We start from the raw sequence: 17,742 nt of genomic DNA on the forward strand, positions 1-17,742 counted from the left end.
CGTAACACACATCAAAGTTGCTGGTGAACGCAGCAGGCCAGGCAGCATCTCTAGGAAGAGGTACAGTTGACGTTTCAGGCCGAGACTCTTTGCCAGGAGTCCTGACGAAGGGTCTCAGCCTGAAACGTCGACTGTACCTCTTCCTAGAGATGCTGCCTGGCCTTCTGTGTTCACCAGCAACTTTGATGTGTGTTGCTTGAATTTCCAGCATCTGCAGAATTCCTGTTGTTTCAACCTATGTAAATTGTATTCTCTCTGGGAGAAAGTGGTCAGTAAATTCTGATGGAAATTAATATGCTGATGTTTCTGAGGTTACAGATTATCTGCATCATGCCTTGAGTGTAAAATCTAGTGATACCTTTGGAGTATTTTGCCTTTTTCTCCACCTGTCAAGGGCTTTTAAAGCAAAATAGGATTTTTCTTTTTATAAAGTAATATCTTTAATTTTAAAATATTACTAATTTTAAATTTCTTAAATCCTAAAGAGAGCATCGAATCCAGGAGGGAAAAGTCTTCGCTTCTTTGGGTGTTAGTGCCCATGGAGATGTTGTTGTTGCTGCCTTTCATATGCGGTCAACAATTGGTGGAAGACTTCAAGCAAAGGTTAGACAGTGTTGTAGCTTCATTTTTTGAATAGGGATGTGTGAATTGTTCTACTCTTATGTTAGCAAACCTTTCCTGTTTATGGTTACTAATATAAAACGCTGTTGCTCTGGATCAGTTAAATGATTTTTGCATCATTAAAGCAATGAAAAACTCTTACTGTTTCACTAATCTTTCATTAGGAGATTGTGGCATGTGCTGAAATGAAGCTGAGGGTTTTTGTTTCATATTTCCAGAATCATACCAAATTTCACATGATGCAGACCAGCCACATTTGGTCCTGGATTGTTGAACCTATTATGCACCAGTTCAGCACCAGTCATGATGCAGGGTTTCAACTTAAGATGTCAACAGTTCCTTCCCCCCCCCCAACCCCCTCACTTTCCATCTGCTTAATCTGCTGAGTTCCATTAGCAGGTTGCTTATTGCAAGAGATACTGAAGTCTGGTCAAAGAAAAAAGGAAGTTCATGATAAATTTAGGAAGTTGAACTCAGAAATTAGACAAGACCCTTGAGGAATATAAAAGAAGTAGAAAATCAGCAAAACAAGAAATATAGAGTACTAAAAATGGCCATGAAGTGTCGTTGGCAAGTAAGTTTAAGGAGAATCCCAAGCCATTATATATTTGGAGCTGTAGGATAGCTTGGGAAACTGTGGGTCCACTGAAGGACAAAAGAGATTTCTGTGTGGTGTCAGAGGAAATGTGCAAAGTCCTCACTTGTTGTTGGAGAAGGGAATGGATGATGGTGAAATTAGAGAGAGGTATGCTGGCAAGTGAGGAGGTTGAGGAGGTCTTGATACCGTCTTTGTAGCCTCATTAGCCACGGGCAAGGTTCCAGAAGTTTATGTTTTTCCTTTGTTACAGAGCAACAGAGAAAAACTAGGAAATTATAGACTAGTGAGCTTTGCAACATTAGTATGGAAATGATTGTAGTTGATTCATAGGAACAGGATTTACTTGCATTCTCAAAAGCATGGACTGATTAGGGTTAGTTAGTCTGGCTTTAGAGGGGAGATCACATCTTTCAAATTTGATTGAGTTTTATGAGCTTCTGATGCAGATGATTGATGAGGGGAAGGCAATGGATGTTGCGTATGTGTAAACACAAGAAAATGCAGCAACGTGAAATCTGCTCGACCTGCTGAGTTTCTTGGAAGAGATTGTCCGTTGTGTAATGGCCTTCAGTAAAGGAGTTGGCAAGGTTCCTTGTGGTAGATTAGTCCAGCAAATTAAGTGACATAGAATCCATGGTGAGCTAGTAAATTGGTAAACCTTCCTTATCAATCATCATGCTACTGGGTAGATTTAAACAGTGCACTTTAGTAAAGCTTTGTGGCTTTCGAATCTGAAACTGACAGTATAGTCCAATGCAATAAATTATATTCATTATATATTTCTAACTTTAGTTGTATTTTCTCTATGCTGTTGCTGATCCATGACTTTATTACTAGAATTTTATGTTTTTGCTGTGCTTGCTTTCCCAATTTAGCTAACAAACACACAGATATTTCAGATTCAAGTCCACACTGGATTTATTGCTCCTGGAACAACTGTTTTAAAGTTTACAAAGTGAGTAGGAGCTTATTGTACTTTTAATCTAACCAAAATAAATTTCTGGGCATTTTTCTTTTGATAAGTATCGTTTTGTGTCCTTAGAACAATATTTATCAAATGTTAATGTCAATTGCAAAATTATTTCTTCTTCTTTGCTACCGCCACCCTCTGCCGCTCAACACAGTCCAAACAGAGTCATTTATTACATTGTTATTGACTCAAGTCATGTTATAACCCAGCTCTCTTTCAGAATTTTCTGTCTGACAGCTCTTGTTGTTCATTACTCATTACAGTCGGTTTATTTTGGTAGTCAAAAATGAAATTGCATTTGCAGAATTGTATTTGTGCATCTTTATCAGGTGGAAACTAGGTAGCAGATAACTCAATACTTGGGGATGCGGTGGGAGTGGGGGGGGGGAGAGGGTGGAGCAGAGTCTGTGACTACAAACAGGTCTCCAGGGCGAAGCTGCCATCCATGGTCGGTGATGTCTCAGTGGTTGCTGAACATTCTCAATGAGGAGGGTGAAAGAAGAAGATAACTCTCAGTGGAGTTATCGGGACACCGTCATTTGACGGCGTTTTTTTTTAGCAGGCTTTCTTATTTTTACGAGGCTGAGTTGCTAGCTTGTCGCTCAACCCAGCACAGGTGGAAAGCGTGCAAGGGAGCCGGCTGGATTCGAACACGGGAGCCTTTGCTCCGAAGTCCGGCGCTGATGCCACTAGGCCACCAGCCGGCCAGGGGAGGGTGAGCAACCAGAAATTATTGTGCATGTTGGCATAAATGATATGGGTAGGGAAAAGGATGAAGTCCTGAATTGTACTTCAGCATAGGAAATGGGAGCAGAAGTAGGTCATCTGGCTCATTGAACCTGCTCTGCCATTCAGTAAGATCATGGCTGACCTGGCTGTGGGCATGGCTCCACCTACCTGCCTTTTTCCTATAACCCTTAATTTCTGAACTATGCAAAAATCCAACTGAGTCTTAAATGTATTTAATGATTTAGCCTATGTGTTAATAAGAGTAAGAGAATTTGGCAAATTAATGCGTTGCTGAAAAGTTGGTGCAGGGTTTTGATATTTTGGATCTTTAGGAACCCTAATCAGTATTTTTGCAATATGTGACTCTTATTTCATAAAAATAAAACATGAAGATGCCCAAGAAACATAATCAGATTGGGGAATAAGCAAACAATACCCAGAAAGGAGAAGAGGAAATAGCAGAAGGGACAAAGGCAAACCTTAAAAAGGGAGATTGAACGATTTGCTTAGGAGAAATGTCAATGGAAAGTAGGACAGTTATCCAAATATCGTTGGAATCAATGTTCATTTATCGAAGTTAACCAACTGATTTTTTTTTTTGCCTCACTATTTTAGAATTCCTGAATTGTTCTCTGATGATCAGTTATTGAATTAGGTTAATTGCATCTCATTGCATGTTTGGTGTACAATTATTGTGCATTAAGAAAACATTGGTTCCCTTGTTGCTGAAATTGTCTAGATTGCAGAGCAGTTTGTTGTGACAGTAGTGTGGACAGAAGTTCATGATGAATATTGTGCCTCAGTAGGCATAATCTGGTACATTCAGGACTTGTGTGCCTGATTAACAGGTTTTTCCAGACAACAAGTTGGTATGTCCTTATAATATCTTAGTATTTTGTAAAATTTCACTTTTTTTAGTGTCTTGTACAATTGTAATAAATTTTCCTGGTAGGTTTATTTGGAGTGTGGGAATTGGGTGGATAGAGTTGATGGTATAATGAGGTAAATGGATTACAGGGGTTGATGGTATTGCTCTGAGACATTGCTGATTCAATATGCTGAATGGCTTCCTCTGTACCAAGGAATTATGGAATATTTTTCTCTGCTCTAAAGCTTTCTTCTCACTGTGAATCACAAGGTTAGTTTTGCATTATCTGCAGATTTCTTTATCACACATTCTGCATTTAGGTCTAAATCATAATATATTGGAAAGAGCTTGGGATTGAGTGCTGAGCCCTGTAGAATCTTGTGAGTAATAGCCTTCAAGCTTTTTCCCCCACATAAATAATCATAGTCAAATATTTTTGCTTCTGAGCTAATTACAGATCCAATTGGCCCCTCTCATTTGTATCCCCGGGTTATTATTCTGTTGAGCAGACCACCATGTGTATGTAACCTTATTGAAAGCTTTGCAAAAATCCATGTAAGTGCATTCATTGCTCTACTCCAACTGGCTTCCCTGTTGCCTTCTCAAAAAATTCAGTCGCATTACTGAGGCAAAACCTTCCCTTAACCTGTCCATCTTGACTGCTCATGATTAAACATAGAAAACCTACAGCACAATACAGGCCCTTCGGCCCACAAAGCTGTGCCGAACATGTCCTTACCTTAGAAATTACCTAAGGTTACCCATGGCCCAGCTAAGCTCCATCTACCTATCTAGGAGTCTCTTAAAAGACCCTATTGTTTTTGCCTCTACCACCATTGCCGGCAGCCCATTCCACGCACTCACCACTCTCTGCGTTTTTTTAAAAAAAACTGACCCCTGACATCTCCTCTGTACCTACTTCCAAGCATCTTAAAACTGTGCCCTCTCGCACCAACCGTTTCAGCTCTGGGAAAAAGCCTCTGACTATCCACACGATCAATGCTTCTCATCATCTTATACACCTCTATCAGGTCACCTCTCATCCTCCGTCACTCCAAGGAGAAAAGACCGAGTTCATTCAACCTATTCTCATAAGGCATGCTCCCCAATCCAGGCAACGTCCTTGTAAATCTCCTCTGCACCCTTTCTATGGTTTCCACATCGTTCCTATAGTGAGGCAACCAGAACTGAGCCCAGTACTCCAAGTGGGGTCTGACCAGGGTCCTTTATAACTGCAACATTACCTCTAGGCTCCTAAACTCAGTCCCATGATTGATGAAGGCCAATGCACCATATGCCTTCTTAACCACAGAGTCATTAATCTGTGATATTTCTCAAGGAAATCTGTGATAATTTAGAATGAGCTTCAGTAATTTGCCTACCACTTAAAACTGAGCAAACTGATCTGCAGTTTACTTGGTCATCCATTCTTTTTGAACCATAGTGTAATACTAACAGATCTATAATCTACTGACACCAACCCTGTAGCCATGGATTATAAAATGGTAGTCTGTGCTCTGCAGTTTTCTTCCTTGTTTCTTTCAGCAAGCTCGGATATAGTAAAATTCAGCCGTACTGATCATCAATTGTCAAAGGTGATAAACTGCATCGCACTTTGTATTATGCTTGGTGAATTCCAGAATTTCAACTCATTCTCCTGTGAGCATCATCATTCTCCGAAACAAAATATTCAAAGCAGTATAGTGCTTCTGCATGAATAAAGAGAGAGATTACATTTTTAGTTAATTGATTTTTAATCAGTTTTTGTTCAGTTAATTAGAAATATTGGATCATTAAAATTAGGACCTTCATTAGCTGTGTAGTTCTGCATTGGTGCAAGACTCTGACCAAGCGACAGCAAAGCTCTGAGCATTTGTTTACATGCCAATTTAACTTCAGAATTCTAATGGAGCAGGTTCATAAATTGTGTATTGATTTTCATAACACATCAATGATTAAGGAAGTAAGTCTGCAGAAAGCGATGCACAGGAGATGCATTTTGAATGTCTAGTTTTGAAATCTTTGGTTTCCTGGACAGTTTAAAGGTTAGACTGATTGAAGGTCTACACTATAAATAAGTACAACTTTCTAATATCTGGGAAATGGAGAACTTCCAAATAACATTGTGTTTCTAAGTTAACACTTCACGTTCATAACAATAGCAGCTACAATTCACCGTTCTGATGCAATCCAATGTATCCTTGAACAATATGTCTAAAGCTTCTTAAACCATTAACTCAAACTTTTTTTTCAAATCATGTTTTCAATAACGCAAATTCACTTGTTTCTGTTCCTCTATAACAGCAGTAGAAACTGATATTCAAAGGCTGCACTATATTCTTCCACTCCTTTAAGAGCTGGATCTATTTCTAGTTAAGTGACAGCTGAAATACTGTGTTAGGAAAATAAATGTATTGTCTATTTCTAAAAGATTACAAATTGTTAACATCTCACATTTAAAAATTGAGATTTTATAAGGATAAAAAAATTCAAAAATATCCATTGGTAATAACTACCTGCTGGTTATTTTTTGAAATTCAGACCTGAGTTGGATGCTTGTGATTCTCCAGAGAAGTATCCCCCAATGTTTCATGTGATACTGGAAGTGGAGGTTGAAACCTCTGATAAAAGATTTGACCTGACTCCACCCTGGGAGCAGTGGGACACCAAAGATCTTGAACCCAAAATCCTTTTTTCAAGCCACCAAGAGCATCAGGAAACTTTCGCAGCAGGTATTGATGTAATTCTGTCTGAGAGGGTATACAATTGATATTATATGATCATGAAGACACGTAGTCCTCTTTTATTGTCATTTAGTAATGCATGCTTCATATTTTTGAAATATTGTTCATATTTCAATAGTCATGAGTGTAATGTTCGGTTTGGGCACAATTTCTGCATCTCCTTTGCTTGACAGATAACTAATTGATAATGGCATTGTATATTGAGGTAAGTACTGGATAGTGTTTTCTTGGTACTGGGACTGGGCATGGTTTGACTGGTAGGAAGGTAGTATGTTGTATGTAGTTTGATGTTGGAGAAAATTTATGTGTAATTTTTTCAGGTTATTAACTGAGTAGGATAAAAGTAATGAATAATTCAGATATTCCACAGTTAGCTCTTGTACAGTTATCAATTTTTTAAAATTTAGTAATAGTTGAGATGTGTGCTGCCATTTACTGTAGCTATCACCAACAGATAATGACCTTGCAAATTTACATATGGGGACAGATAAATCTTTTTAAAACAGAAAAGCCTAGATTTCTTGATGTTAAGAAGGATTATTGTTTCCTCATTTCTGAATAGCAGAACAATTGATCTTGGCTTCCAGTGCAAAGCTTTGCATTTTGGGGTGCTTTTGTGACTATTCTAATACACAAGACCCCTCCATCTCCAGGTTTGCTTTCCAGATTTCTACAGTTCATTTCCATTCAGTGAAGCTTGGACATGCTGAAGCTTACCACATAATGCAAAAAGCAGGAAGAGAGTTTGATATGAGCAAGGGACAGCTTTTAAACATTTGTGGGGTGAAGGAGGGTTTTACTGTAGATTACATTTATCAATTTGATCAAACTTGTATTCAATGGTATCAGTCTAAGAAAAGAAGCAGGCAAAGACAGCCTGTGTATCAAATTTCATGATTTTTAGGGCATTCAAAACACCTAACAGCAAATAAAATTCTTGTTAAGATTGGTCCATCTTGTAATGTACTTATGAAGTTATGCAACCAGTTTATACACACCAAGATCCAACAGATAGTATAGTGATCAGGTTATCTATTCATTGTGATATTAGCTGAAGAGTGTACAGTATGTTGGATAGGCACAGGGAACAATGTGCTTACTTTAGAAGATAAATGGCTCAGTATAATTTCTCAATGACGTATAGCATTTCCGACTGTGCGATACTCAGTGTTGAATAGGAGCAACACACATCAAAGTTGCTGGTGAACGCAGTAGGCCAGGCAGCATCTCTAGGAAGAGGTACAGTCAACATTTCGGGCTGTGACCCTTCGTCAGGACTAACTGAAAGAAGAGCTAGTAAGAGATTTGAGAGGGGGAAGGGGGAGATCTGAAATGATAGGAGAAGACAGGAGGGGGAGGGATGGAGCCAAGCGCTGGAAAGTTGATTGGCAAAAGAGATATGAGAGGATCATGGGACAGGAGGCCTAGGGAGAAAGAAAAGGGGGAGGGGGGAAAAGCCCAGAGGATGGACAAGGGGTATAGTCAGAGGGACAGAGGGAGAAAAAGAATGTGTGTATATAAATAAATAACAGATGGGGTACGAGGGGGAGGTGGGGCATTAGCGGAAGTTTGAGAAGTCAATGTTTATGCCATCAGGTTGGAGGCTACCCAGACGGAATATAAGATGTTGTTCCTTCAACCTGAGTGTGGCTTCATCTTTACAGTAGAGTAGGCCGTGGATAGACATGTCAGAATGGGAATGGGACGTGGAATTAAAATGTGTGGTCACTGGGAGATCCTGCTTTCTCTGGTGGGCAGAACATAGGTGTTCAGCGAAACGACCTCCCAGTCTGCGTCGGGTCTCGCCAATATATAGAAGGCCACATCGGGAGCACCGGATGCAGTATATCACCCCAGCCGACTCACAGGTGAAGTATCACCTCAAACAACAGGAATTCTGCAGATGCTGGAAATTCAAGCAACACACATCAAAGTTACTGATGAACGCAGCAGGCCAGGCAGCATCTCTAGGAAGAGGTACCGTCGACGTTTCAGGCTGAGACCCTTTGTCAGGACCCTTCGCCAGTCCTAACGAAGGGTCTCGGCCTGAAACGTCGACTGTACCTCTTCCTAGAGATGCTGCCTGGCCTGCTGCATTCACCAGCAACTTTGAAGTATCACCTCACCTGGAAGGACTGTCTGGGGCCCTGAATGGTGGTGTGGGAGGAAGTGTAAGGGCATGTGTAGCTCTTGTTCTGTTTACAAGGATAAGTGCCAGGAGGGAGATTGGTAGAGAGGGATTGGAGGGGAACGAATGGGCAAGGGAGTCGCGTAGGGAGCGATCCTGCGGAAAGCGGGGGTGGGGGAGGGAAAGATGTGCTTCGTGGTGGGATCCTGTTGGAGGTGGCGGAAGTTACGGAGAATTATACACTGGACCCGGAGGCTGGTGGGGTGGTAGGTGAGGACAAGGGGAATCCTATTCCTAGTGGGGTGGCAGGAGGATGGAGTGAGAGCAGATGTGCGTGAAATGGGGGGAGATGAGTTTGAGAGCAGAGTTGATGGTGGAGGAAGGGAAGCCCCTTTCTTTAAAAAAGGAGGACACCTCCCTTGTCCTGGAATAAAAAGCCTCATCCTGAGAGCAGATGCGGCAGAGACAGAGGAATTGCAAGAAGGGGATGGCATTTTTGCAAGAGACAGGGTGAGAAGAAGAATAGTCCAGATAGCTGTGAGAGTCAGTCGGCTTATAGTAGGCATCAGTAGATAAGCTGCCTCCAGAGACAGGGACAGAAAGATCTAAAAAGGGGAGGGAGGTGTCGGAAATGGACCAGGTAAACTTGAGGGCAGGGTGAAAGTTGGAGGCAAAGTTAATGAAGTCAACGAGCTCAGCATGCGTGCAGGAAGCAGCGCCAATGCAGTCGTCGATGTAGCGAGGGGAAAAATGGGGGACAGATACCAGAATAAGTTTGGAACATAGATTGTTCCACAAAGCGGACAAAAAGGCAGGCATAGCTAGGACCCATACAGGTGCCCATGGCTGCACCTTTAGTTTGGAGGAAGTGGGAGGAGCCAAAGGAGAAATTGTTACGAGTAAGGACTAATTCCGCTAGACAGAGCAGAGTGGTGGTAGAGGGGAACTGGTTAGGTCTGAAATCCAAAAAGAAGCGTAGAGCTTTGAGACCTTCCTGATGGGGGATGGAAGTATATAGGGACTGGACATCCATGGTGAAAATAAAGCGGTGGGGGCCAGGGAACTTAAAATCATTGAAAAGTTTAAGAGCGTGAGAAGTGTCACGAACATAGGTAGGAAGGGATTGAACAAGGGGGGATAAAACCGTGTCGAGGTATGCAGAAATGAGTTCGGTGGGGCAGGAGCAAGCTGAGACAATAGGTCTACCAGGACAGGCAGGTTTGTGGATCTTGGGTAGGGGGTAGAAACGGGAAGTGCGGGGTTTGGGAACTATAAGGTTGGTAGCAGTGGATGGGAGATCCCCTGAGCGGATAAAGTCGGTGATGGTGTGGGAGACAATGGCCTGGTGCTCCTTAGTGGGGTCATGATCGAGGGGTAAATAAGAGGAGGTATCCGCAAGTTGTCGCTGTGCCTTGGCAAGGTATAGATCAGTACACCAGACTACAAAGCACCCACCTTATCGGCAGGTTTTATAGTAAGGTTAGGATTAGTGCGGAGGGAGTGGAGAGCAGAGTGTTCGGAAGGAGTGAGGTTGGAATGGGAACAAGGTGTGGTGAAGTCGAGACGGTTGATGTCCCGTCGGCAGTTAGCAATAAAGAGATCCAGAGCAGGCAGAAAACCAGAGCGGGATGTCCTTGAAGAGGAGGTTGAAGACGGGAGAAGGGGTCATCAGTGGGGGTGGGAGAGTCCTTGCCAAAGAAGTGGGCTCGGAGACGGAGCCGGCGGAAGAAGAGTTCCGCGTCATGGCGAACGCGGAACTCGCTGAGGTGTGGGCGAAGGGGGACAAAGGTGAGGCCCTTACTGAGGACAGAGTGTTCTGTCTCAGACAGTTGAAGGTCAGAGGGGATGGTAAAGACCTGGCACAGATGAGAATAGGAGTGTCTGTTTAAATTTAAGTTTATATCCCTTGAGTGACATTTGGAACCCCAACTTTTTGATTTGGGCTCAAATAAGATCGTAGGACATATGAGTAGAATTAGACCATTTGGCACATCGAGTCTGCTTTGCCATTTCATCATGGCGACACCATTTTTCCTCTCAGCCCCAGTTGCTTGCCTTCTCCATGTATCCCTTCATGCCCTGACCAATCAAGAATTTGTCAACCTCTGCCTTAAATATATATACAGACTTGGCCTTCATAGCTGCCTATGGCTATGAATTTCACAGATTTGCTGTTTTGGCTAAAGAAATTCCTCCTTGTCTCCATTCTGAAAGGATGCCGCTCCATTTTGAAGCTATATCCTCTGGTTTTAGACTATCCCACCACAGGAAACATTCTTCCCACATCCACTCCATTAGGCCTTTCATAATTCAATAGGTTTCAATGAGGTCACCCTTCATTCTTCTGAATTCCAGTGATTACAGACCCAGTGTCCTCAAGTGCTCTTCATATGACAAGGTGTTCAAACCTGGGATCATTTCTGTGAACCTCATTTGAACCCTGTCCAGTTCCAGCCCATTCTTTCTATGATAAGAGGTCCAAAACTGCTCACAATACTCCAAGTGAAGCCTCACCAGTGCTTTATAAAGCCTCAACATTACATCCTTGCTTTTATATTCTAGTCCTCTTGCAATGAATGTTAACATTTCATTTGCCTTCCTCACCACAGACTCAACCTGCAAATTAACCTTTAGGAATCCTGCACAAGGACTCCCAAGTCCCTTTGCACCTCAGTTTTTTTAATATTTTCTCTCCATTTAGAAAATAGTCAACCCTTTCATTTCTTCTACCAAAGTCCATGACCATGCACTTCCTGACACTGTATTCCATGTACTATTTCTTTGCCCGTTCTCCTAATTTGTCTAGGTTCTTCTGTAGCCTCTCTACTTTCGCAAAACTCTCTGCCTCTCCACCTACCTTCATATCGTCTGCAAACTTTGCAACAAAGCCATCAATTCCATCATCCAAATCATTAACATATAATGTAAAAAGAATTGTTCCCAACACAGACCCCTGTGGAACACCACTAGTCACTGGCAGCAAACCAGAAAAGTCTCTATTTATTCCCACTTTTTGCCTTCTGGAATCAGCCACTGCTTTATCGCTTTATCCCTGCTAGAGTCTTCCCTGTAATATCGTGGGGTTGTAGCTTGTTAAGCAGCCTCATGTATGGCACTTTGTCAAAGGCCTTCTGAAAATCCAAATACACAACATCAACTGATTCTATCCTGCTTGTTATTTCTTCAAAGAGTTCCAACAAATAATTTGTCAGGCAAGATTTGTCCCTGAGGAAACCATAAAATAGGACTACCGCCTATTTTATCATGTGTCTCCAAGTACCCTGAAACCATATCTTAACTATTGACTCCAATATCTTCCCAACCACTGAGGTCAGACTAACTTCCTCTTTCCTTTCTTGAAGAGTGGAGTGACATTAGCAATTTCTCAGTGTTCTGGAACCATTTCAGAATCTAGTGATTATTGAAAGATCATTACTAATGCCTCCACAATCTCTTCAGCTTCCTCTTTTCCCAAAAACCTCCTCTCTCGTGATGGTAACTTCACACAATTTATGACCCCTGACATCTGGAACTTCCACGATAGTACTAGTGTCTTCCAGAGAGAAGACTGATGCAAAATATTTATTCAGTTCATCTGCCATTTCCTTGTTGCCTATTACCAATGTCATTTTCCAGCAGTCTGATATCCACTCTCACTTCTCTTTTACACTTTATGTATCTGAAGAAACTTCTGGTATCCTCAGTACTGTGCTTAGAGGAGGATAAATATGTGGAAATGTCTTTAAACTGGAGAGAGTCTATAACTAGTTTTCAATGCAGCAATTTGTGCGCCATTTTGATAAATGTTTTACAAAGCAGAACAATGCTAAGAAATATCAACAGTGCAAATTTTGGTGTCTTATTGTAAAACTGTTTTCTTCAGTAGTTAACAGAATAGAGTTGGAATAGATGCTGATTTGTTACAGGCACCCTTGACAAAATATATTATTCACTGTTGGTTATGGGGATCCTTTCTTTTTTGCTGATGTTAAGGCTCCCTGATGAGAACTGAAAGTCTTGAATAATTGATTTGCCAGTGATGTAACTGACTTTTTTTCTTGCAGGCAAATCTGTGGCAGATTTGGAAACTGCATCAGATAATATTAAGAGCATGGGACAAAGTACATTTTTTCCATCCCTGGGCCACCAAGGTATTTGTGTTTTGGATAATCCTCTAATAAGTACTCCGACTCGTTCTCATAAATTTATTTTCAAGGTACATTGTAACTGTAAAGACGAAATGAGTATTGCATAACATGGGTGGCTGGCCTAATATCAACACTTGCACTCCATTGTTAAAGGTTAATCATACTCTATTTCCTATAGCCACTTAAGTTTTGTTTGAGAAGAAAGCCAGTGTACATTAGGGGTTGAGACTGAGATCTTATTGTTAATTTATCGAAGGAAAGTGATTTTTTTTTCCCTCTCTCACCACTTCTTCCAGGGAAGTCTATCATTAGGATCGGGGCAATATATTTTTTTTAATGTTCATATTTGTTATTGATGGGAGGGGTATGGAGAGCTTATAGTCCAGATACAGATTGATAGGATTAAGCAAAATAATAGTTTGGCATGGACCAGATAAGCTAAAGGGCCTGTTTCTGTGCTCTTGTGCTCTGACTCTGAGCTGTGAAACAGAAATCATCTTGATTTCAGATTCATGTCAGAGATAATTAAAAATTTTGCACAGAACAAGCAAAAATAGCATTTTCTTCAAAATTAAATATGACCTTTTCTAATTTGATAATCTTGTTTAACAGAATTACAGTGTAAATCATCTTTGCAATTGCTTCCTAGAAACAAGAGGTGACAAGAACGGTGCTAATCCACCTTCAGAAGACCGAGCAGCTCTTGTAAATGAAGATAGCGAGCCATCTGACGATGAACTTCTGTCACTCTCCAGCCAACACAGTACTGCTAGCACAGAGAAACAGCATAGGATACAGCAAAGTTGCAAAGCACAGGCACCTTCTCAGTCCTCAGCCCCTGAAAGTGTGGATCTTCTTGGCTTAAATGGAGATGTTGCAGGCCAGACCTTTCCTCCTGTTGCTCAAGCCAGGTCTATGCCGACCAACTCTGACTTGCTCAATGATTTGTTCGGCAGCACCTCCTCTATTCCATCAGCTCCAGGTTCAGCCCATTCTACCCCTCGAAGGTCTGCAGGCTCTCCCTCTCTATCACCATCGAGAATCAATGAAGGTATTGATTGTAGCTGTGTAACAACGCTGCAGAATATTAAACTAAGCTCTATGCAAACTGAATTATTTTAGTGGCCTTTCAATATCTAAATTAAATTAAAATGTGATTTTGTTATGTTAAGATATATTTTATAGTATTTTAATATGCCTGCATCAGTTTCATTACATATTTAATACACAGACTGAGAAATTCCTTGGCCATTGTGGTGTACACCATATGAGAAAATGAAATCTTCATTTTGTTCATTACACTAAGAGCTGGTGTTTGATATGGGTTCAGGCTCTTGCTGAGTTAACTGATCTCATCTGGTGCGGCAGCAGGGGTCTTGGCTGAGATTGACTCTTCAGAAGTGGCATTGGGCAGGGTGGAAAATCAATCTGCAAAATTTTTCTTGTCAATTGAACTTAATTATGATGGATCCGAATTAAATGTTTTGACATCTGTCAATCTTATTCTCTGCATTTTTTCCCTGATTTTCTGGATGTGGGAAAGATTGCTATTTTAATTTAGTGAGATAACATTTTGTTTCATTTATCTATTTGGTATGCAGTGCTATGTTACTCGATATCTGATTACATTCATTATGTAATGTTATTATGCTGCTTGCCAAATGTAGTCTTTGCAACATGATGGTTTTTATTTAGAAGAAAAATATTCTTTTCATTTTTCTCTTTTAGTATTCCCCACCTTTCATTTCAGCTTAAAATGAAGTTTTGTTTATTGGGTTCCTGAAAAGTTGGTAACTCTAAAAGTTGAGTAACACATACACAATGCTGGAGGAACTTGGCAGGTCAGGCAGTATTTAAAGATGGAAATGCAGTAAATACCTAACATTTTTGGTCAAGACCCTTCATCAGGACAGGAAAGAAAGGGTACAATATGAAAAGTTGGCAGGTAATATGGCATTTGAGTATGTCACACCCTCAGAAATACAAGAATCTGTAAAGTTGTAATTGTTAATAAGTGGCAGCCTAAAAGCCAATTAGATTTCATCAGAGGTAGAAGGTAGTGTTTCTTCATCACCATTATCCTGCCCCTCCCTCCCCCACCACCCTGCAATCCTGAGGAGGACTGTTTGACATAAACATGGAGAAGTGTTGCAAACTTTGTATTGTGAATTCTTGAAAATTTTTCCTCACCGTTTGGGGAAAATGTGGGGCATGTAATTTCACAACCTTTCAGCATTTTGGCAAGCATAATTTTGACTTTTCAAATCTGTGGACCAGTTCAGCCAGGGTATTGCATTCTTACTGAACAGATATAAAGCCAGTGTCCAGTTAACCTTCAAATGCCATATGCTTGTACTAATACAACCAGACTGCGTGCAGTTCCAATTCCTAAAAAGAAATAGCAAGACCTAGAATCTGTGTTGAAAAGTTTGAAGTGCGTTAATTTCAATTATACGGATTAACGTATCAGAGGTACACAAAGCGTCAACTGTGCTCTTACTGTTCATGTGTACAATGCAAGCTGAAAAAGTTGGATTGCTGCCTGTCTGTTCAATCGTACTACTTCTGGAAGTAGTCAAAAATAAATTAATTGGCCAGCAGCTGACTTCCCTCCAAACGTCACAAGTTTCTGAACCTCATCTGGTTGAACCCACAAACTCCATCTTTTGTTAAGTGATTGTTTGGCTAAGTGACCTTTAGAGTTGATTTTCGTGCTGGTTTATTTTCCAAGTTGCTTCTCCCTTTCAAACTAGGTAATGTGACCAGATAGTATAGATCAGAAAGTTTCCAAGTGAGCATGTTAGAAATTTAATAATTATGGACAACACGAAGAATAGAAGGGCAACACACACAAATGGAAAAAAGTCAGTGCCAAAGGGTTTCGGCCTGAAACGTTGACTGTACTTTTTTCCACTGATGCTTCCTGGCCTGCTGAGTTCCTGCAGCATTTTGTGTGTGTTGCTTGGATTTCCAGCATCTGCAAATTTTCTCTTGTTTGTTGGAAGAATAAAGGAACTAATGTTCTGTTTGTTTAAAGATTTATGCTCCTGCTATGTCAGAAAATTATTCATTTTATTTGCATTTTATGGTATTGTGTGATTCTACAAAATGATCAGGCATGAGCTAAACATTATTTAAACTGGTTGACTGGAAATTAGGATTATTCCCAACATCCAAGTTAGTGATTAATGGTTTCAATGATTATATCCATAAGAAACTTGAATGTATTTCTTGCTCTAATTAAGTTAAACATTTAGTTATAACATGTGTATTAATGGATTGCATGGATGTGTGGGGTTGTTTAGAAATGTAGTTTTGTTTATTGGGTTCCTGAAAAGTTGGTAACTCTAAATGTTGAGTATCAGGGGAACTTGGCAGGTCAGGCAGCATTTAAGGATGGAAATACAGTAAATAGCTAACATTTTTGGCCAAGGCCCTTGATCAGGACAGGAAAAGAAAGGGTACAATATGAGAAATTGGCAGGTGATAGGTGGAAGCAGTAAAAAGTTGGAAGAAAAAAGAATGTAATAGGTGAGGACAATGGAATAAAGGAAAGGAGGTATGGAACTGGAGGGAGGTGAAGGGCAGGTCATGAGTGTGGGAAAGGAGAAGAGAAGGGGTGAGAGAGCTGCCAGAATGGGAGAAAACAGAAATGGTGGTGTTGGTGGTGGAGTTAGGGCTGGGGGGGGAGGTGGAGGAAACAGAGGAGAGTGGTTGTCAGAAGTTAGAGAAATCAATGTTCATGCCCTCTGGTTGGGGAATACACAGAGAATAAGAGGTGTTGCTCCTCCAACCTGGCTTTGCCCCCATCGTGGCAGTAGAGGCCATATCCTCTCCTATCAGATTTCTTCTTCATCCCTTCCTTTACCTTTTCCACCTATCTGCTCTCAGTTTCTCACATGAAGCCCCCTCCCCCACCAACCCACCTTCCCCTTCAACTGTTCTCATCTATCAGCTGCCAGTTTGTACTCCTCTCCTATTCCCCCCCAACACCACCCCCACACGACCACCACCTTATTCTGGCTTCTGCCCCTTCCTTTCCAGTCCCGATGAATAGTCTGAAATGTTGACTATCCATAGATGCAGCCTGACCTGCTGAGTTCCTCCAGCGTTTTGTGTGTGTGTGTCTCAAGATTTCCAGTATCTGCAAAATTTCTGTCAGTTCCAATTGTTAACATGTTTAATTAACTATATTGTTATCTTAGGAACAACATTTGATCCCTTTGATTCTCATGCCAACCAAAACAATCAAGATTTACTTGGTGTTTTTCTCAGTCGGAGTGGTGCAACTTCTCCGGTTGGGCAAGCAGAGCCATTCCTGCACACAGCCAGGGCACCATCTCCTACACCACATAGTCCTGCTGGTGATCCTTTTAACATGGGTAAGGATTCAATGGATGAACTTTTAACTAAAACTGAATGCTTAATTATTACACTGATGTAAGTGTTGGTGAGCAATTGTTTTTACTTTGCTTCTGTCCTACAAAGAATGTAGTTATGTTTGGTCAGTGCCAGCATACAATGAAAATGTTTTATAATGTTAAGAACAAATTTTTAATTTAAAATAAGATGAATTATTGTAATACAAAAATTTTAGTTGCAAATGCTTTTCAGCGTGGCATTGTACTTGTATGAAGGAGAGTTATGCAGTTATTTGTTATCCTCGAGTTACCTTGTGCCTGAAGCCACTCACCACCTGGGAATGCTGGGAATGTCAGGAATGTGCACCTCTGGTTCTTTAAAATGAGTCATAGTTATTGCACAGTATGGAACCAGGTTCTTCAGCCAAACATGTCCAAACAGCTTCCTGATCTAGTCCCATTTCCCCGCAATGTTTTTCAAACACTTTACTGCTTGCTCTAGCAAGGACTTCTCTTCCCCCTGGAGTGCAGAAGGAGGCTGAGTGGTAAACTTTATAGAAGTTTATAAAATCATT

The 17,742-nt window shown here is 40.9% G+C and overlaps 1 protein-coding gene across 4 annotated transcripts in view; it reads left to right on the forward strand.

Moving 5' to 3' along the window:
• Positions 1 to 17,742, forward strand: part of dnajc6 (DnaJ (Hsp40) homolog, subfamily C, member 6) — a 132,986-nt gene that overhangs the window by 79,266 nt on the left and 35,978 nt on the right. For all 4 annotated transcript variants that reach the window (XM_063064144.1, XM_063064145.1, XM_063064143.1 and 1 more), the window contains 6 exons: positions 486 to 603; positions 2,095 to 2,174; positions 6,328 to 6,518; positions 12,723 to 12,809; positions 13,456 to 13,857; positions 17,012 to 17,188. In XM_063064144.1, coding sequence (XP_062920214.1) covers positions 486 to 603; positions 2,095 to 2,174; positions 6,328 to 6,518; positions 12,723 to 12,809; positions 13,456 to 13,857; positions 17,012 to 17,188 — 1,055 coding nt within the window. The remainder of the gene's footprint in view (positions 1 to 485; positions 604 to 2,094; positions 2,175 to 6,327; positions 6,519 to 12,722; positions 12,810 to 13,455; positions 13,858 to 17,011; positions 17,189 to 17,742) is intronic.

The sequence above is a fragment of the Mobula hypostoma genome, chromosome 12, assembly GCF_963921235.1.
Source record: "Mobula hypostoma chromosome 12, sMobHyp1.1, whole genome shotgun sequence".
Taxonomy (NCBI): Eukaryota; Metazoa; Chordata; class Chondrichthyes; order Myliobatiformes; family Myliobatidae; genus Mobula; species Mobula hypostoma.